This window comes from Podarcis tiliguerta (assembly GCF_965153285.1).
Source record: "Podarcis tiliguerta genome assembly, chromosome: 1".
NCBI classification, from domain to species: domain Eukaryota; kingdom Metazoa; phylum Chordata; class Lepidosauria; order Squamata; family Lacertidae; genus Podarcis; species Podarcis tiliguerta.
Window position 1 is genome coordinate 44,264,796 of NC_139534.1, and position 21,637 is coordinate 44,286,432.

Sequence of the window (21,637 nt, forward strand, 5' to 3'; positions counted from 1 at the left end):
AAGGGTTTTCCCCCCTCCTTCTTCTTAATTGGCTGGGCTTGCAGTCACGGACTCCCCCCCGCCCTTTCTCCTTTCCTCTCTTGATGCCGTCGCCCCGCCTCGTAAAGAGGTGCGACCAATAGGAGCGCTCTCCTCTCAGCTCCGCGCTCTCTTACTGGCTCGCGGGGAAGGGGGAACCGACCTTGCCCGTGGAGAGGCGGCGGTAGCGAAGGCCGCTGTCAAGATGGCGGCCGGAGCGAAGAGGCGGCGGGCTCTGCAAGCTTCTCCCCGGTCGCTCTCCGCTTTCCCCGCCGCCCTCGCGGTGCTGCTTCTGCTTGGCTGCGGCCCAGCTTCTGCTGCTTCTGCTCCCGTGTGTCACCACCGCATCCCCAGCGCCAGGGAGGTGAGGCGGGTCTTTGGAAGCGGGGGGGAGGGGGCTAAGAGGGCGACACAGGGTCTCCGCCTCGACCTGCGGATGCCAATGATGGTTAGGACTCGCCTTTAGCTTCCGCGCATCTTTCCGTCGGTTGCCGCGTTTGCAGCGTTGTCGGCCGCCTGTTTTTCGCATTTGTGCTCGTAAAAGTTCCTGCTTTGAATGCAAGTGAGGATGGTGGGGACCGGTTTCGGAAATCCGATTTAAAACTCTCCGCTCCTCCACTTCCTTGGGATCCTTCGTTTGGGAATGCCGATGCGTTTCGCGGTTTGCAGCAAAGCGGTAACCTGTTGGTTGGTGCCGGTTGTCTCTTCCACGCATCCCAGCAACTTATTTTTTTTCCTAAGGAGGACCGCGAAACGCTATGGGAAAATAGCTTTAAGCTGTGCCGCTCCGATATTTTTTGTCATTGTTAGACTAAAGGCAGGGAAATGGCTCTACAGTTTTGGCATTTACCTCGCGGGGTAGGTACGTCGTTTTCCCGTTGTTTTGAGCGACTCAGCCTATTCTGCTGCTTTATTGTAGAAAGCCAAGGTGATCCAATTGACAAAATACTGAGATTAAAAGCTAGGCTTAGTTTTCTTTCTGAAGGAAGCCACTATGCTCTGTTCTTTAATTCTTCTCAGTAGTAGTGCACCATTTATGGCACACAGGATTCTCTTGACGGCTAAACTAATGATGCACTTAAAAAAAAACACCCCATAAAAAACCACCCCATAGCACAAGTTAAAAATGGAAATAATCATATTCTTTATTTTGTTATTACCCACCCATCAAGATCCCATGGTCATTACTTTTCTCTAACGGAAAATTTGGTTTGTAAAAATGCTTGATGTTTTCAGTGGTAATGGATTTAATAGAAAATCTTATCCTGTTTATGTGATTTTATTTTAGTGTATTCAATCGGACTTGGCTCCTAATTAAGCGTACATAGGATTATGGCCTAACAGAGAAGTTTAAGCTGTAAGACTCCTAGCAACAAGACAAATAGTTGCTTCCAATGGGGGGGTGACTCCCTCCCACCATAGAAGCTTGGACGCAATATGTGTGGAATATAGCACTTATGTAATGCTCAGCTCATCATTGAAGGGTGATAAGAGGAATAACGGGGGGGGGGGGGGAGGATTTGATTCCATATGGTCTGAATTTATATTGTTTATTAACAGTACTGTACTGTACAGGAATCTCTTTTCTGTCTCAATCACAGCAGCCTGTGTGCCACCACACATTAGTGTGTCAGCTGCAGTGTAGGTACACTCCCCATGCTCCTCTTGGGGCTAGAAAGGGGTTAGTTTAACCTCTGGTTTGCTAGTAAAACTGTATTACTGTTTCACGAAATGATGCAAAACTGAATTACTGTTTCACGAAATGATGCATGTCTAAAAAGTGTGTCACCAACATGAAAAGTTTGGAAAACTCTGTTTTAGATAGACGTATAGCCTGTGGATGTGAGCTTAATCTGTAAAGGAAAATATTTTTAAAGTCTGCTTTGATGCCATGTAGCTGGCTCCATACAAGACTTAACATCTGTACATGCATTTGTCCTGGAAGACAACAGGTTGTTTGGTAATAGTTCTAAAAGTTTTCAGTAAAGTTTGTAAAAATAATAATAATCCGAAACAACTTGCAGACTCTGCCATGTTTTGTGGCCACCAGTGATCTGCTGGTGATGTAAAAACTTCTTCATCCAACTGTCCCCCCCCACCACCAGAGAGGCTGTGGCCTACATGCCAGGTGACACAGACACCCATGGCATCTATAATAACCCTGCCAGCACCAGCCCAACCTGCCACCTTCCACCAGGCATACATAACCGGCTCTACTTGTTCATGACCAGTCATCAACACATATGCACCAGAAGCATGCCCCAGCATGAAACTGTAAACAAACACACAGGCACACACAGGCACTCCCAAACAGTGATTACAACCCCACACTTGCAGCTGGCAGCTGCATATGCCAAGGAAAAATGGCTACAGGGGCACAGCAATATTCAACAGTAACAAGCAACACACCACCCCAAGGACGCATACACACACCCCAAAGTGGGGAGGGGAGCAAGCCACATCCTTCCCCTCATAGGCAGCAGTTGAGCTTTAATATGTTACAACCGTGGCAGGAACAAAATTGCCAATTAGCACATAAACTACATAGATTTATAGTGCCTACTGACATTATTTTGGATTCTGACTGATTAACAACTAGCCAGAAATCTGTATATGTAGCCATTTTTAAATTCTACTTGTCCACGTACAAAGCCATGAATTTATCTTTTCTGCCTAACTGCACAAATCACCAGTTCTAGACACAAACTGAATATCAAAAAAAGAGGGCAGCTTTGACTTGTTCCTCTCTCTTAATCAAATGAAATAATCTATTTCATAAAGCTCTTGCGGGAACCCAAACTTTTCCAAAGCAACAAAAAGAACCCAGCAATATATTTTGTGAAATGCTTTCTCAGCATCAAGCAAAATAAATAGCCGTGTCATTTCTATTACTGTTTTTTATTGTTATAACCCTGGACCTTTATAGTAAAGGGTGTGTGTGTGCAAAGGAAACTAGTAAATAAATCTGATAGATGCATCTGTTTCTTATATTTTTTGTTGAGTCAAATCTATTTATTCTTTATTTAGGTTATCTATAAAGTTTATCTTAAAGAAAATCGTGTTATAAAGAGAAATGTGGATGAACAACTAAGAATTAAGACAGTATATGACAAAAGTATTGAGGAGTAAGTATAATGGCAGCCTTCTAAAATTCTTATTCTGAGTGGGAAGGAGCTGTTGGTCCTACCTGAGAGGTATTTCTCCCCGCATGTGGAGATGCCTTCAGTTTTTAGTTCCTGCATTCAAGCACTAGGGAGAGCTCATGTCCAACCTGAGGACATCTTACCTGTACTGGAGAATTAGCTGATACCTAGGAAGACCTGTCCCCCTTCTGCTTTCCTCACCAAACAAGTAGGCAAAGCAATAGGGAATACGTATTAAGGGGGACACATTTGTGTTGCAGGACTGAGTCTGGAGTAACTGGTTTTATAGGTGGAAAGGGATTGGTTGATGATAGTATTTCATACAAATAGAAAAGAAACAATTCCCTACCCTTATTGTTTTCTTTCCTCATAGATTGCCACCTGAAAAAAAGCACCTTATAAAGGTATGTGACTCTTCCTTCTTGCATGTATGTCAGTCATGCCTATTCCTGAATGGAGTTCTAGTTTAATTGCGCCAATCCACTCGTCTGCATGATCCGTGGCTGTAAGTGGTATTATAACTTTTCTAAACAGCTTTCCTGCTCCATATCTGAAACTGCTTTTGAAATTTGTGCAGACCTCACATTGTGTGTTCTCCTAACCATGGCTATGTGATCAGGAGCAAACTGACTTTTCCCCTCCTCCCTCTCTGGTGCAATTTCCACTCTTCCTTACTTTGGCAACTTTAACCAAAAGCAGCATTAAGAACTACAGAAATGATAAGTGTTGTGTTAGCACTAGCCAGAGTTCACGTGTGAACCAAGTTCTGAAGTATGCTACAAATCTTAATTTGTGTCACCTTGCTGCAGATTTTGTTAAAGTTCAGGATACATGAGTATTGTCTGATAATACAATAAAATCAGCATCTCTTTATGCTTATCTCATTCAGTTCAAAGCTGTGAAAATATACTTAGTAAGTGAGACTTGGAACTTCATTCTTTAGAATCTAGTTTCATCTCTCTCTTTTTTGGTGTAAAAAGACTTTTCTTTTCTGCACATTTAGAATAAGCTTTTCCCGCAAGCTATTTCCTATTTAGAGAAGACATTTCAAGTACGGAAACCTACTGGTACCATTCTATTAAGCAGGTATGTACATGGTTTAGTGTTGTTTAATAGTAAGTGTCAACATAAATCTGTATTTAAGATTATATTCTGCCTGTAGATCAGAATTGTTCCCACCCACCCACCCAAAAAACCCCACTAAGAGTAATTCCATTCTGATAAGTAAATTACCGTATTTTTCACCCTATAGGACGCACTGTCCCATAAGGCGCACCTAGTTTTTTTTGGGGGGGGGGGATAAAGGGGGGAAATTATTATTCCCCCCCCCCAGGCGCGGGGCTGGGGCGGGGGAAGCCTGAGCTTCCCCCGACCCCAGCCCCCAAACAGGCAGCTCTCCGCAAGCGGCAGGAGCCCAGTGCTGGGCTCCCGCTGCTTGCGGAGAGGTCCGCGAAGCCTGGAGAGCGAGAGGGGTCGGTGCGCACCGACGCCTCTCGCTGTCCAGGCTTCAGCGAAAGCCTGCATTCGCCCCATAGGACGCACACACATTTTTGGAGGGGGGAAAGTGCGTCCTATAGGGTGAAAAATATGATAACTTGGTTACATTGGTATACCTAGCTTCTCTGTTATGTGGGTTTATTCTATGCATCCATTTCATTGATAACTAAATCTGTAATTCTGATTTGTTTTAAGACAGTGTGTAACAAATGAATATTTAAGGAAGAAAGATGACCCTCACCGATACTGCCGAAAAGCATGTGCAGAATATACAAAGTGTGGTCCAGTCACAGTTCCTGAGGAACACCTGCAGGTAATTCAGTCCTCGGCGGCCCAGGTGTGGGGAACTTCCAGTTTATGGTTCGAAGATGGCCTTTCAGGCATCCTTCATTTTCAATAAGCCATGCCTACCTGCCCTGCACCTGATATCATACATGAGGGGCAGGTAAGGGCAGGACTTTAAAGGAACAACTGGGACATGTTCCTTTGAGCAAGGTTTCCTTTGATTTGATTTGATCTGATTGATCTACACCCTAGCCTTTGTCCAAAATGGAGCACAGGGCAGCTTACAACAACAATTATATAATGCTATAATCATAATAAAATCACTCCTAAACCCAACAAATGAAAATGTAATGAACAGCAGCAATAAAGCTCTGTAGCACAAATAACACTTCATGATCCAAATTCCTGGACAAATAAAAATATCTTAATTCTTAGCACATGTCTTATGAGAATGGTTGCACTATGTATCCACAGTTAACATCCCTGGCTGGAAAAAACATAGCAGCTCTTATAAGTAGCAGATTTCTGAACAGAAGTTGTGAGTCAACTGTGCCAGTCATCACTTGCAAGGGTATAATCTTAAATTCCATTATAGTATCACAATGAGAAGATTCCATTTCCTTTGGTACTTACCTGTGGTATCAAGGCAAATCAATCAGTGGCATCAAGCAAAGTGAAGTTAAGAAGAGCAAATAATGTTGCGAATCAACAGGGATGAGAGGACTAGGAGCTGAGTTCAACAGATTGGTGAGAGGATTGAATTTTCAGCTTGAGTGCAGAGAAATTATGGGGTTCAGAAACACTCAAAAGTATATTATGTTGATGGACCTTGGCTACTTTTAAAAATTGTTTTCAGTTTTAATGTCTTGTTTTTAAATGGACTTGAATGGTTTGTTTCAATTTCATTAAAAGTTTTGGGCAGTCCCTGTATTACACTTTTCAGTGTTTACTTCCTTAGTTTTCCTTGAGTTAACAAAACAGCTGGATAAACCGGATGAAAGCTGCATTTTTAAAAACCTTGAACAGATCAAGAGTGATCATATACCTCGCCCAGTGTAAATTCTCTGGCACCAGATATTAAGGCTAACCACAGTGCATGTAGACCATAGAGGACGATGTGCTTTATACAATCTACATATGGGCAATGATAATAAGATGTCACAATATAATGTACTATAGCATCTTCAGATGCTACGCCATAGCTGTCAACTTTTCCCTTTTCTTGCAAGGAATCCTATTCGGAATAAGGGAATTTCCCTTTTAAAAAGGGAAACGTTGACAGCTATGTGCTACACACACACACACACACACACCACCTCACTTTCACAATCTGAAGGATGTGTCTGGATTGGAAGACAGTGTAGTAGGCATGAGAGCTTTCCAAAAGAAAAACTGGAAGAAATGATTATGCATTCATTAATGTCATTCTCTATTTCAATATCATTTGGTCCTAACACACCTTGCCATTTTCTGGACTTTGGGCTCTTAAAAAGCATTTGTGGATTCCAGGAGGATATAGCTTTCAAAAGCTATTTAAAAAAATAATCAGGTGCAACTATACCCTTTGGATATTGGCTGTGAGCAGTATTACAAAATCAATATAAGTGTGGCAAATCATTGTCTTAATATCTTTCTTCCGTCAGATAAAGAAAAATAGAAAGGAGGATGGGTTGTATCTAAGTCATGCTCAGAGCAGGCCTATTAAATGGCTGGCTAGTTCAGTTGGTAGAGCATGAGACTCTTAATCTTAGAGTTGTTGGTTTGAGCCCCCTGTTGGGCAAAATAATCCTGCCTTGCAGGGGGTTGGATTAGATGACTCTTGTGGTCCCTTCAAAATCTACAATTCTATGATTCTATAAATTAGTCATGGCCATTGATTTCAGTGCCTCAACTCTGAGCAGTTGGTTACCAAATTTCTTCTGTTAGACTGAAGACAGTTGTTAAATTATGTCTGTTTGAAACTAATTTCCTCTAAATTTATTGTCTTAGCAATGCAGGGCGTGTAATGAAATGCTGGATTGTGGACCTGTTGGTGTAAGAGACCAAGAAGGGGTTCGAGATGCTGACTTCGTGTTATATGTTAGTGCTCTGACTACCGAAAGGTGTGGCCAAGAAAATATTATTGCATATGCAGCATACTGTCAACTGGAAGCTGATATGGACAGGTAACATTTTCCCCCTCCAAATTAACTTTCATTTATAAGTGTACTGGTGTAATGACTTCCAAAGGTGGCTTTAACGGACCAGTTTACTAGATGAACTGTGCTGCTCAAATTAATGGCTAATTCTTAATGGAACTAGAATTGTCTATTCTAAGTTCCTTTTTTGAGCAGTAGATGCCTGTGTTTGTAGCCTGAATCATGAAATCAGAAGAATCGCCTACTAAAGTAGATGTTGCACTCTTCATCTCTATTGTTTGCAGAGAAATCCAACTTCTCTTTGTTAAGAGATTTTACTAGCAATACCATTATCAAAATCTGTTTAATTTGTGGTCAGATGGGGGTGGAGTGAAAATATGTTTCACTCTGCTGCCCGTTGTGTAAATGGTGAAACTGCAATTGCTTACGCGCTTTAGCATTCTAAATTTAGATTTTTGGTTGTTGTTGAGTGCACATTGTTTGTATTCATTTATTAAGCTTAGCATGTTCCTAAGACGGTGAAGTTTTTATTCTACAGAAATATATTTTTCATTATTTCCCAGACCAATTGCAGGGTATGCTAATCTTTGTCCGAATATGATTTCAACCCAAGCACAAGAATTTGCTGGCATGCTGTCTACTGTGAAACATGAAATCATTCATGCACTGGTAAGATATGTTATTTGTTGCATTCATTTAAAATACTAGCAACATCTTTGTGTTGCACCATGCAAAAAATTATTTGTTTTTGTTTCTCTTCTAAAAGACATAGATGTGAACTTAGCCTACACTGTATGTTTATACTTTCAGACAACTTTTTTTGTTGTTTTGAGGTTTGTTAAGTTCTAGGTAAAACATGCTTTCTTACGTTGATGATAAATAATATAAATGACTTTGCATTGCCTTAAAGGGTTTTTCTGCTGGGCTGTTTGCATTCTATCGTGATGATGATGGAAATCCTTTGACTGCCCCATCTCAAAATGGATTGCCACCCTTTAATGAAAGGTATATATTGAAATCTATGTTGGACTTTATGAATCTATGTATATATTGAAATCTATGTTGGACTTTATGAATCTATGTAGTTTTGTTGAAGGAAGTGATGTGACATAGTTGCGAAATAATTCTTTTGTCAACATTTTAATACCTTGTGACTCAGTTGGTTTGTTTCCTTGGCTGATTTTTCTTCCATGTCCTCTTTCATAGCCAGCTGTCATAAGCTTCACAGTTACCATGTTTAATTTTTTTTTTTTTTGAAATGCATTTAACATTTGCTGAGATCAGCCTGTTGATCATATTTAGAATTGATCCTGCTTGCCAGTCAAGTTAATTCAGTGTGCCTTCCTTACAGCCTTGGTGTATATCAATGGAGCAATAAAGTAGTAAATAGCGCTGTGCGGTTATGGGATGTACGGGGCAATAAGAAACTGCTTCACAATGTATTCCTTCTGATAACTCCTAAAGTAGTTGTAAGTATCATTTTCACTTTTTATCAGAATAAATCTAACTAACTTCCTCAGATAAGGGCATCTACACAATTTGCCTTGCCTTCTTTAGGAGGTTTATCTAACACTTTGAGAATTATAGGAATAGCTTACTCCCAGTATCCCTGGCAAGCTGCTTACTGGTAAAATAATGCATGTCAAAAGGAATAATTCTCATTAGAAAAATGATCAGTCCTTGTAATAGTAAAGTGGCTGGCCCTTTTCCAACTACTAGAGCACCAGAACAAGGCCACCCACAGACATGGGAGTGGGGTTGGTTCCGGATATCGCAGGTGTGCCAAAGATATCAGTTCAAAGAAATGAGAGACCAAAAGGAAAGATCTCAAGCTGTGCATGGAAGCTGCCATCATGCCGCCATAGAACCTGAGTGGCATGAAGCCACAGCACAGACACAAAACTCCAGCAGACTGGGTTGCTCCTTGTATTCCTTCAGCCTGCTAAAGCAGAAGGAAGTTGGGCAAAAGCCTGTTCACATCGTGGCTTGCATAGCTACCTGTTAGATATGCTTTTTATCCTCCAAGTGATTCAAATAACCGAATCATTCTGAAGACTTCAAATTATGGGTTTTATGAGATCAGAACGTGTTATGTTTTTCATATAGGTGAATTAATTTTTAAACTTTTTTTAAATTATTATTCTCAGCTTCATGAACTTTAAATAGTACTTCTTACTAGCAGCTTCCATCTCCGGCTCACTCCATTCACTAACCTCCCCTGCCCACCAACCCCTTTGACAATCCTCCCTTCTCCATGTAAATGTAACCCGTCCTCCCTTTACACCTTGCCCTTCCCCTCACCCCAAGCTTTAAAGTAGGGGCCTTTTTTTGCCCAATACCACTCTGAAGTGCCTCCTCCCTCCATTAACACTTGCTGCAGCTCTATTTAACAGGGGAAGCACTTCAGGTTTCTGCTGGGCAAATCACTCTATGAAGCGCCTCTCTTCCCAGACATCTTGCCTGGGACACCTGCCACCCACACTGCTTGCTTGCCTGCCTGTTCTGCTGTCCAGCATGGCTGCCTATTGCCAGTCATGTGAACCACATTGTGATAGCAGCCTTACATTTCAACACATATAGGAAGAAGAATTGGGGGACCCTTTTCATTGGAAATCTGTGCAAGACGAAGGAAACCCCTCCTGGCAACTTAAAATATGGGGGGGGGGTTAGTTTTGATTCTCAAGGAAGGGTATTGCTAATTATTTTGACAGCGGTCTTCTGGTGCATCTTTTTGAAGGAGGAGGCCCGGAAACACTTTGGATGTCAATTTCTAGAGGGGATGGAACTTGAAAATCAAGGTGGCATGGGTACAGAGCTCAATCATTGGGAAAAGAGATTGTTGGAGGTCAGTACAGCTAATTATGACACAGTAGCTATTGGGTTTTTTGCCAGGTGATCATAAACTGAAATGCAGGTTTTTGTGATATCGGATACTTTGTCTCCAGGATGACAGATTGATGAAAGTTTAAAAGTAGGTTTTATCACTGGAAAGATCCTTCCCCCATCATCAGGTTTTTATTTAATCTTTCCCTTAGAACTTGTTAATTGGGCAGTCACTGCAATCTAGATAAAATGGGATTGTATAAAACAGTTTTTAAAAGAGGAGCAGTACAGCTTGCTTTGTGAAAGAATACCATGCATTATAAAGAATATATATTGAATATATAAAGAATATATATTGTAATTATTACCTTTGTCTTTATTTGTCTTTACCTTTCCACTCTGCCATTTCTTACCATTTGTTTTAAATGAACAGTACCAGAGGAGCAATTTAGGGCCGTCCCCTAGTGTTTGACTACATGCAACTCCTCGTTCTATAGTCAGCTTATAGACTTATACAGTGATGAGAGGGCCTTCTGCAGATATCAGGAGCACACCATTATAAACCCAGGAGGTGCCTTCTTCACTGGCTTTAAACACCTATTGAATCCTCTACCATCAAGCCTCCTAAGTAGAGATGAAGACTATCCCAGACTTTATCTGAATTGGCCCAGGGATAGCACATTCATGTAAATCACTTCAGACCGTTTCATGGGGAAGGATCATATATGAAATAACCAAGGAAATGTTAGAAACAATTAATGGGCCTATGTAATAAGTGTTTATGCCCAAAGGTACACATTCTTTCTTCTCCCCCACGCCAAAACGAGGAATGAGTTCCTGTTCTGTCATGAAGCTTATGGGTTTTTTGGGTGGTTACTTTCAGAACGAAGCTATGACTGGATCGCACACTCAGAACAGGGTCTTCTCCCGCATCACTTTGGCATTAATGGAAGACACTGGGTAAGGATGTATAGTTGGTTTTGATTTTCTCATAAATATGCCTTGTTTGGACAGATCTTAAATATATAGTTAAGAAACTTATGTAGTTGGGGATGTTTGAATTTTAGGCTTCGGAAACAATGCAACATTTCTACGCAAATCATTTTGTTGATATTGTTGCCGCTCCTTGTTCTTGTAAATATTGGGGTTTCATGTGAGGTTTTGTCTTAAGATTAATCTTTCCATTCTGGATTTGCATCTGCCAGTCAGCTATTTCTAATGCACGTGAAAAGCCTATATCTTGAGTTGGATAACTTAAATTCTAACATGAAATTGAAATCAAAATTTCTCCATTCATTTTCTATTTATCTACTAGTGCAATGTGAAATTGTATAGTCAAATTAAGGATAAAAGGTAAAGGACCCCTGACCATTAGGTCCAGTTGCAGACGACTCTGGGGTTGCGGTATTCATCTTGCTTTACTGGCTGAGAGAGCTGGCGTAGAGCTTCCGGGTCATGTGGCCAGCACGACTAAGCTGCTTCTGGTGAACCAGAGCAGCACACTGAAACGCCGTTTACCTTCCCGCCAGAGCAGTACCTACTTATCTACTTGCACTTTGTGCTTTCGAACTGCTAGGTTGGCAGGAGCAGGGACCGAGCAACAGGAGCTCACCCCGTAGCAAGGATTCGAACCGCCGACCTTCTGATTGGCAAGCCCTAGGCTCAGTGGTTTAACCCACAGTGCTACGCACATCCCTCAAATTAAGGATTCTTCTGAACTAATTGTAATTCTCGAGCATTTCCCTCCAATTGAAAGTGGATAATGGGGGATGGAAAAGGCTGGCAATAACTAGTCAGATTTGAATTAGAGTGGCATTAGCGCTAGCTGTTGAAATACCCCCCCCCCCCACTTCATTGTTTATTCCTTCATTGAAGAAGAAGAGCAATTCCATTTTTTGGCTTCGCTTCTTAAGCCAAAAGAGGAGCAGCAATCTTGGAGGTGACAATACGTGTGCCTGTTTGTAGAAATGCATTTGCCTTTTCTTTCAGTTACCCTACCTTCTTTAGGAAATGGTTCATATCGGGTAGCTTGATTAACACATGCAAGAGCTTTGAAATAACTTTTTGCTGACTGTTCAGAAGTGCAATAATCTAATTTCTATTTCAACATATGTTTACAGCTGGTATAAAGCCAATTACAACATGGCAGAAAAGCTTGATTGGGGCCGAGATAAAGGCTGTGACTTTGTGATGAAAAGCTGTAAGTTTTGGATTGATCACAAGAGGAGAAGGTAAGAATATGTTTCTTTAGATTGCATGTTCAGTGATGCCACTGGCATTGCAATAGCCTATTAATGTTTGTCTGTCTAGTACTGATTTTTTTGTTAAGTGTTGTATAAAAAGATTTTAACAGTTCCCTTATTGTGGTTTTCAACTTTATTCACAGGAAAGAATTGGTGGATCCATATTGTGACACTCTGCGGACTAATCCATTGCAGCTAACCTGTAGGCAGGACCAAAGAGCAGTGGCAGTGTGTAATTTACAGAAATTCCCACAACAGCTTCCTCAGGAATATCAGGTATAAAGGGTGTGACTCTATGTGAGTTCTATGAACCACCAGTCTCATTCAGACATGAGAACAAGCAGAGGGGCTGGGCACTTCCTCCTTCTCTTCCAGTGCAACCACAAGGAAGAATTTGGAAGCTTTTGCTTCCATTTTGGATTCAGCTTGATTTGTTGTCGGATCACATACAAACTGTAGTTTGTTGAAACAAGTCAACTTTAAATCATAGTTTAAGCAGCTGGCTTGTTTCCACTCACCATAGTTAAGATTAACCGTAGTTTAGGGTTCAGACAACACACAGTCAAAAGAGAATGCATTTGTCATGCATAGCAGACTTGTATGTGCGGTTTTAGCAATACTGTTGTTTCTAAAATAAAAATTATTAATGGCAGTAGCAACTACAGCTTTGTGCTTTGGTTCTCTTTAACATGAATACAATGTATGGAATGTGGGTTTCTGCCGTCATTGTAAAAGTTTGCTATTACTACCAGGTGATGGTGATGGTGATCATATGACTGTGCTGCTTCTACCTTCATAGCTGCCTCTGTCACTGTATCTTTTGCAGTATTTTGACCGTCTTTATGGGGTACCATCAGAAGATTTGCCTTATTATGGTGGGTCTGTTGAAATTGCTGACTTCTGTCCATTCAGTCAGGAATTTAGCTGGCACTTAAGCGGTGAATTTCAGCGAAGTTCAGACTGTAGAATACTCGAAAATCAACCAGGTCAGTTGGTTTTGTGTTTAGTTTTTCCTTTAATGTCTTTCAGAAATGTTGGGATCCAATGTAAGGGAAACCCATAGCTTCTTTAGCTTAACCCATGGTTGTCATGTTGCATCTGTGTATCTGAGTCTACCCAGGTTTGTTTCAGGCTCAGAAACTAGGATCTGAAATCACAGTCTGAAGCTGGTTAGCAGTCCACAGTATGTGTTAACAGTGCTTTCCTGGTTTTTTAGATCCTTTCAAAAACTATGGTGCAGAGAAATATGGACCAAATTCTGTGTGTCTCATTCAGAAGTCAGCTTTTGTTATGGAACAATGCAGAAAGAAACTCAGTTACCCGGACTGGGGCAGTGGCTGTTACCAGGTAACTGCAGGAGCTCTTAATTTAAGGTTGCATTTTGTAAAGTTGTGTTGTTTAGAAATCATTATTGCTCTTAACTAGTCATTACATGTTTCTATATTTGTATCTAATTGTATTAGACCAGATAGTCATGTGGAAGTCAAAATACCTCCCTACCTCATGCCCAATAGTTTTATGCCAACAGTCTAAGTCTCTAAAGTGAGCAGATACCCTCTTACACGGCCTGACCAACAATCTGTCATCTTCCAAATCTACATGCAAACAAGTGAAGGTACACACAAATTGTTCGAGCTTTTCCTTTTGACAGCTCGACTACAAGCAACATGTCTCTTAAAAGACTTGGTTTAAAAATTAAATAAATACTTGCAATAATCTAGCTAGTCCAACTTTATTTCTTAGGTTTCTTGTTCTCCCCGTGGGCTGACTGTCTGGGTCAAGGATGAGTCATATTTGTGCAGTCGCTCAGGTCAAATCCTAACAGTGAATATTCAGATGAATGGATGGGTACATATTGGGAACCTAATTTGCCCAGCGTGTTCAGACTTCTGCGATTTCTGCCCACCTGAGCAGGATCCTCCTCCAGTTGCTAATTTAACAAGACTCACATCTATTGGTAAGCAACCCTTCAAAAGTCATTAAGTGAAATAGAGAGTTCTTGTTTTGTTTTGCTGTGATGTTCTTTGTAGCATTTTCAGAATTATATTCCTAGCAAACAGGAGAGCTAGTTCACTTTTTTACACTACAGTGGTTTTAGAGGAGGCGAGCAGGACCAAAACAGACAATTCAATTAGGCTTTGGAAAACTCTTTCCCCCTCCTTCTCTTCTTTAGTTTGGAAAAATGATGAATGAAAGTTTAGACCTCTCAAAGAGCATCTGCCTCGGTTCCTGTTTGTCAATGACTATTTTGAACAGCATCTGCAGAAGTACTTAAACTATGCTAATACCATTTTAAAATTTATTTTAGATTTGTGTTCCTGTTCCCCTAGCCTGGTAGTGACCTTATGGCTATTGATGGCGAACTTTCTTCCGCTACTGGCTGGATTTCTTCTTTGTGCATGGAGTTAAACTGGGCTCCCAGGTTACCCCATAGACTACGTCTAGAGTACACTCCATTTGAGTTCTTCTCAAAGGCAGCTATCCGGAAGAGCAAACACATCTCCACCTGCCTTGTGGCAAGAAGGCCGGCTGATCACAGGCAGAAGGTGCTGGAGAAACAGCCTCCATCCCGAGAGAGGCGAAGTTTACAGCGTCATCTCAATAAGTGCCAGTATTAAAGTTTTGTTTTTACATTGGTAACAAATTGTGGGGAACAAAATTGCCAGTAGTGTTATGTTGCCACTGGTCTGGAGCACTCTTGATAGGCAGAATTCTCTGAAACTGGTAGCAGAATTTTTGGCATCCTTAGAGATATACCTCAGAGTTTCCTTTAATTTAAAAGCCATGAAAATAAGTCGCCATCATTGCTAATAACTTGAGCCTAGTGTGGCTTTATGGATTCTTGCAGATGTATCCAAAGAGTTAGCCTTTTGGTACAGCTTTAGGATGCTTCCAGAACTGTTATTTGCTTTGTACACTCTGGTGATTTGAAGATACAGTGGTACCTCAGGTTAAGTACTTAATTCATTCCAGAGGTCCGTTCTTAACCTGAAACTGTTCTTAACCTGAAGCAACACTTTAGCTAATGGGGCCTCTTGCTGCTGCCGCGCCGCCGGAGCACGATTTCTATTCTCATCCTGAAGCAAAGTTCTTAACCTGAAGCACTATTTCTAGGTTAGCGGAGTCTGTAACCTGAAGTGTATGTAACCTGAAGCGTATGTAACCTGAGGTACCACGGTATTCTCTGAAGTATCTGCTGCTCAGAATATGGAGGAACTTTTCAATAGCTGCACATCATGCACTTTTGATATTCTAAATAATGAAAATATTTAATCTCCCCTTAACTTGTTGAAGACCAACCACTAAACTAAAGTATTATGCTGTAATTTTGATGGACTTAAGCCTTCAGTCCTAAGCATACTTGCTAGGAAGATTTGCATCCTAGCAAGCATGTTTAGGATTGAACATTCTTAAGTAAACTTGTTTTGGGTTAGGTTACTCATGTTCAGTTTCTTACAAGGTAATTTGAAGAAAGGAGTAGCCCTCATTCATGAATGTTCATTTCACTGCATTGGCCTTCTTCAAATGCTGGTATACAGCCAGTCCTTAGGGGGAGTTTTCCACACACTTAGGTGAGTAGGCCAGAGGAAGAGTGAAATCACTGAATTCATAATTAAGTTTGAGGGGGCTTAAAAAAAACACACCACCAAACTGTGATATTTACAGATTCCATACTGACACCTTTGGGGCCAAAATGTGGGTTTCTATTATCAGGGGCCCTATTCTGGTTCTTGATTGAAAGAATTGCTGAGCTCAATTATGTTGGGTACATGAAGACTTGTAAACTTTCTTTTTTTAAAAAAAGTATGCTGCTTGTGCCACCAGGAAATTGCTAAAAGTCAGTCAGTGAGCAACTTGTAGATGAAGAATCTGTTCCCGTGAGACTGAAAAACCCTCAGGGATCATAGTTCTGATAACTTTCCTTTCTTGCAACTGGCACAAATTGGTTTTGCCTTGGGACTGGGGGGGTTCACACCTGGTCCTGCTGAGCATTCTGATCCATTGAAAGCAGTGCTGCACTAGGAGAAGCAAATGTTTACCTAAATCTTCCAGTCCTCTCAAAAAGTGTGCAGTGGTGGCAGGCTGATCAGCACAGTGAGATCAGAAACTTGAGTGGAATCGGGTGATCTCTTCCATTAACAAGAAATGCAGTCTCTTTGAAGAAAGTACATGGGGAGTGGCTAACCTGTGGCTAACCAGATGTTGGACCATAACTTGGATGGTCAAGGGTCCAAATACAGCTAAAGGTCGGCCACCCCTGCTCTAATAGTGCCTGCTAGATTTCTTTTCTTAAAATAAACCTTATTTTTACAAAGAGGGTTGGTGTGAATACAGCTAGTCAGTAAACTGCTTCCCACCTGAAGCATGAGAAAGCTGACTGAAGCATTTGAGAGGGGATTTCCTCCAATGATGTGAATATGTGTACACTACTATAAATATACTATTTATATTACACACGACATTAGCCTTAAATAAGCGGGGGGCGGGGGAGGGAAGGCATGGAAATAGCAATAAAATATTAGGGTTAAGAAATGCTTTAAATATGTCCAATTTGAATATGAATGAGAATTCTCTAAATAGATCTATAGCTCAACTAATAGGAAATGGCTCCGTGGAACATGGAGTAAAGACTAATTCTTATCTGTGCAATAATAATAGAACTTAAATAGCATCTTGTAAGGATGCTTTTATATACTTGAACATTTTTCTCATTGTTTGTCTTGAAGCAAAACAATTGCACTGTATCAACTTTTTGGCTAACTTTGTGTATAGGCATTTTTACCAATGTTAATGAGTTTGTGTCGTAAAAATAGAACATTGTCCTGTTTGAGAAACGGTTTTTCTTCTGCTAGGCATTTGTCCATCTGAGAATGTAATGAAATGGAGAAATATCTAAAGGTCCCCATAAAAGTTGCAAGTTTGTAAATATGTTAGCCCAGAACTTAAGAGAGCATTTGGCTGTGTTACCTTCCAGCTCCTTTGCATGCAGCTATTAGTTGCTTTTATGCATCTTGTGAAAGCAAAATACAGTTTTAATATGAGATTCTAGTTATATCTGAGAACAAGGTAGCAATTTATAATCCACAGCCCTAACCGATGTGACTGGTATTGATTACTGTGTTTAAAGAAATGCTCCTCAGTTAAAATATAAGTAGTCTATTCTCCTCTATGAGTTAGACAAATTCTGGTTGATTAGCAAAGGTAAACACATCTAAAACATATTTTACTGTTACAGAACAATCTCATGTGCAGGAAGCAAGGTCTGCTACCACTGCTGTTACCATTGTAGATATCTCAACTGCTTCTGGACATTTTTCTGAGCAGGGGTCACAAGTCCTTGGGCACATTTGCCAACCAGAGAAGCTGTTGTGGGCAGCACACTCGCCCTTCCTCCTGAAATTAGGCTTGGCAAAAAGCATGTTTGCTGCCCTGCCTCACCCAAGCATTGTGGCAGGGAGAACAAGCAGCCAACGTTCCTGAAGAGAGCAGCTGGAGAAACAAGAGATATGTATTTATATATCACCTACAAGCCAAAATGGCATTAAGCTTCCTTTGCAATTGCAGTCTGCAGAAAGTAAAGCCTTCTATTGGAGTGGCATTTTTTGAAAGGGAGCATCATGCCTGGGAGGAAAAAGGATCATCTTTCCCTCTCCAAATAATTTCCCATGGTACAATGTACACGTGTATGTACACGTGTATGCATGTGTGTCATGTTAGCAACTCCAAGATGCAAGAGGGTAGCTCATCATGAGAGGATCATTGGGAGTTGATGCTATGCTTCAGGCATTCATAAAATGTATTAACTGCTTCTCGCCTCATATGAGACAAATTAGATTAGATTCTGCAGTAGAATAATGTTTCCCACACTGGAACAAATAATTTCATAAAACTGCCTCTCTGTTTCAGGTACATTTTGTTCTTTGGGGATGCATTGAGATTTCAAGTTTATTAGAATGCGATTGAGTGTTTCATCAAAAATGGGTCAGGGTGGTGTTTGTTTTTTAAAGAGAACAAAAGTAGCAGTAGGAAGCCATAGACTATTTCAAAATACAGAATATAAGAGCACATCCCTGACTCAGGACAGAAATCAGTAGATGCAGTTGAGTTAAACTGTATTTACATTTCAACTATTACTATCATTAATTAAATTTGTATACCACCCTTCCTCCGAAGATTACAGGGTGGCTCACAACAGAAACCTGTTGTGTCCAGTTAAATACCCACAATGTTTCTAAATACAGTTGTACCTTGGATCCTGAACCCCTAGGTACTCAGAGGTTTTGGCTCCCGAACGCCACAACCCCGGAAGTGAGTGTTCCTGTTTGCGAAAATTCTTTAGAATCTGAAGGTCTGACGGGGCTTCTGCAGTTTCCGATTGGCTGCAGGAGCTTCCTGCAGCCAATCAGAAGCCGTGCTTTGGAAGTCGAACGGACTTCCGAAATGGATTACATTCCACTTCCAAGGTACGACTGTACAAAATAACACTGCCACCATTCTTCTTCTTGGCAAGCACACAAACAATAGGTGCATTACTGTATTTAGCCTAACAAGACTCCTCACCATGTTGGCATTCAGTAGCCTACCAGTCATTCTAAACAGGGAAATATGTTTTCTGACGAAATGTCATAAGGAAATGTGACCTATGTTTTACTTGATACTATAGAATGCTGCATATCTTGGTTATGAGGAAGGAAATGAATGTTAAAGCAATCTCCTACATAAAGCTGCTCATTTTAAATAATTTCATTGTGTTAGGTCCCAGTTATTGTACAGATATGCTCAAAATAAACCTACTTGAAATATTAATTTTATCTAGACAAGTTTCTCCATGCCTGTGAGCTGTTTTCTGTTTCAGGTTCCCAACTTGATCTCGTGGCAGGGTTTTATGAGAGCATACTTACATTTTATCTTATTTTATTTTATGTGGCTTGAATAAGGTATAGATTGTTTGGGGGGGGGATCTTACCTATCTCTGCATATGTGGGCCAAAGCAGACACTATGCTTATCTGAATTAATTTCTATGAATGTTATACAGTTTATAGCTGGGTAGTTTAAAATCCAGTATAAGCTGTGGATGAGCAGTAGAGAACTGTCTGCAGATGCACATCTCTTGAGAACCAGGATCATGACTGAGAACAGTAATACAGTTAGAGTCCGTATATATGTGCAGTCTGTCACTCCGTAGTACAAAATGTCAACATAGATTTTTACATGTAAATTGTACTTTGCCGATTGATACAACATACTATTTATGCAGAACTATTCTTTTCCACTTCTTGTCATGAGTGGACTTCAGGCTGGATTATGTATGGTGTTTATATGTGCAATTGATTTTATTATTTTTAAAATATGTGGAAGATTCTTTTAGCATAAGCACTTTGAGCATTAGTGTCAAATTAAAGAACCTTGTCTTAAAAAAATATATCTTTGGTCCTTTTTGTTTACACACTTTCTGGAAAGAAATTGAGTTGTGTAGCGAGAAATGTAGAATACACTGCAGCTGCTCCCCAAAAACTGAATTATTCAGTTGAGAGATAAGCATGCCATTATTTTAAACTTTTCAGTACTGTTCGACTTTGTTTTGATATCACTTTGGGATACCTCATGGGAATTATTTCATTCATAAATGAAATTGTAAACAAAAGGTATTAAATTGCCTCATGGGAATTTGACCTAGCTTCCATGTGTGTTTAAGCTCCACATAACTGCATTTTCCTCCATGAACTTACATTTTCCCTCAGGACTGTGAGGGAAAGCAGTTTGTTACTGATAGCATAGTTTTGTGGGGAAGCTACCAATAGGTACACAGCTGAAAGAAGAGCTGAGAGTCAGCAGTGGACTGAGAAAGAGAAATCTAAGATGAGGGTGGGCAGAGGTGAAGTAGGATTTGAAGAACAGGGCAGAGGAAGGGGAACTGGTGGGGCAGATCTCCCCCATCCCTGCTAGAATCGGGGGGAAGACAGGAATCCCAAGGAGGCCAACAAAGAACAAGGCAGGCAGGAAAGCATGGGACAAGATGTGGAGACATTGAAGGGAGGCGGAGACTGGCAAAACATCATACGATACCTAGAGCGTTTTGACTTGACAGTACCTCCCTGCCAAGTTCTACCCCACTCAATTTCACAAGTTGATTTCCACTACCGAGCCAGACTTTTTTGACTTCAGTAGATCCAAGTTGAAACATGTGTCACTCAGGGGAAAGAAAGCTTCAGAAATTAAAGACACTGCCTCAGGAGGTTCTTCACTCTTTCACTGGAGGTCTTTAACAAAAGGCTCAACAAGCACACCTGAACAAGAACACACTCTTCTGTTCCATGTCTGAATTCTCATGAGTGACTTTGAGATTACACCCTCATTTTCAACTTAGAAGAAGAAGAAGAAGAAGAAGAAGAAGAAGAAGAAGAAGAAGAAGAAGAAGAGTTTGGATTTGATATCCCACCTTTCACTCCCCTTCAGGAGTCTCAAAGCGGGTAACATTCTCCTTTCCCTTCCTCCCCCACAACAAACACTCTGTGAGGTGAGTGAGGCTGAGAGACTTCAGAGAAGTGTGACTGGCCCAAGGTCACCCAGCAGCTGCATGTGCAGGAGCAGACATGAACCCGGTTCACCAGATTACAAGACTACCGCTCTTAACCACTACACCACACTGGCTCTCTTACGAGCCCTATGTAATATCCTCCACTTCCCTGGCTTCTGAAGTTTATACTGAGATGTAGTATCTAGCGGACTTCACTTTCTGTGGAAATAGTTACACTGTTTTTCTGTATAGCCTATGACAATGAACACATAGTACAGATGATATCGTTTTGCTTGCTTTTATTCAGCATGGTCAAACTGACAGAATCCTCGTGCAGAGATACTTAACTGGCAAGTCACAACACTATCTTACATGTGTTCTGGATGACTTTGCAAACAAGTGATGAACTCTTTGATAGACTTCCCTTCATAGCAGATCAGGTAGACGTTCACAAATAATGGAAACCTGGGAGAAATGCAATTAGTAAATTTTCATGCAAAATACAACCAATTTAATTTTTTACCAGCAAGGTCATTTTTAGCTGGCTTTTCAGTACACGGCTGATGCATGATGTAAACTTTATCATAAGATACAGGACAGAATACTATCAAAATATATTAATTTAAAGCACTGTAGCAAGTATGAATGGGAGAATATGAATTTCTGTTTCTCTGTGTCTCAAGTCCAGTTCTCAACATTTCCACGTCAATTTGCAATTTTTTAAATAAAAAAAGCCTCATGAAAATTCACCGGCATTTTAAAGCTGATTTCTCATTATATATATTATTTACAAATCAATTTTCTATAATGCATTGTATGTTATTTTCTCTTAAATGTGCACTTTATCCTAATATATGTGTTTTGTAAACATTGCTTGGCCATAGAACTACAAGCAAAATTCAGAGACGTGTGAATTTTGAATGATGAGTGTGTTTTGGTTCCCATACCTTCTCAGAAAACATGAATTATGT

At 40.6% G+C, this 21,637-nt stretch overlaps 2 protein-coding genes across 7 annotated transcripts in view; one reads left to right on the forward strand and one right to left on the reverse strand.

Annotated features, from left to right (window-relative positions):
• Positions 1-169: 169 nt before the first annotated feature.
• On the forward strand, positions 170-19,569 carry LMLN (leishmanolysin like peptidase). 3 transcript variants are annotated; one of them, XR_014504247.1, is made up of 18 exons: positions 184-382; positions 3,046-3,143; positions 3,535-3,565; positions 4,165-4,247; positions 4,854-4,971; positions 6,933-7,108; positions 7,645-7,750; positions 7,992-8,086; positions 8,433-8,550; positions 9,819-9,926; positions 10,788-10,864; positions 12,025-12,135; positions 12,291-12,423; positions 12,974-13,133; positions 13,364-13,494; positions 13,891-14,104; positions 14,456-14,783; positions 15,317-19,569. XR_014504247.1 is itself a non-coding variant. In XM_083408934.1 (17 exons), exons 1-17 carry the CDS (start codon positions 224-226, stop codon positions 14,554-14,556), a joined length of 2,019 nt encoding a protein of 672 aa, XP_083265060.1. In that variant the 5' UTR covers positions 170-223; the 3' UTR covers positions 14,557-19,569. The 3 variants fall into 3 exon arrangements, 2 of the variants coding, with proteins under 2 accessions (XP_083265060.1, XP_083265061.1); XM_083408934.1 differs by having other exon boundaries at positions 170-382; positions 14,456-19,569; XM_083408935.1 differs by having other exon boundaries at positions 208-876; positions 14,456-19,569.
• Positions 19,570-20,950: 1,381 nt separating this feature from the next.
• The window catches only part of LOC310663745 (glycerol-3-phosphate dehydrogenase 1-like protein), a 33,154-nt gene continuing 32,467 nt past the window's right edge, over positions 20,951-21,637 (reverse strand). For all 4 annotated transcript variants that reach the window (XM_083412065.1, XM_083412063.1, XM_083412064.1 and 1 more), the window contains one exon: positions 20,951-21,131. In XM_083412065.1, coding sequence (XP_083268191.1) covers positions 21,035-21,131 — 97 coding nt within the window. In that variant the 3' untranslated portion in view covers positions 20,951-21,034. The remainder of the gene's footprint in view (positions 21,132-21,637) is intronic.

Bases quoted from the DNA above. Each gene is read 5' to 3' on its own strand.
- LMLN (XM_083408934.1), top strand. From the start codon at position 224: ATGGCGGCCGGAGCGAAGAGGCGGCGGGCTCTGCAAGCTTCTCCCCGG. The intron at 3,144-3,534 runs GTAAGTATAATG...CTTTCCTCATAG, and splicing joins TATGACAAAAGTATTGAGGA to ATTGCCACCTGAAAAAAAGC. The intron at 12,136-12,290 runs GTAAGAATATGT...CTTTATTCACAG, and splicing joins ATTGATCACAAGAGGAGAAG to GAAAGAATTGGTGGATCCAT.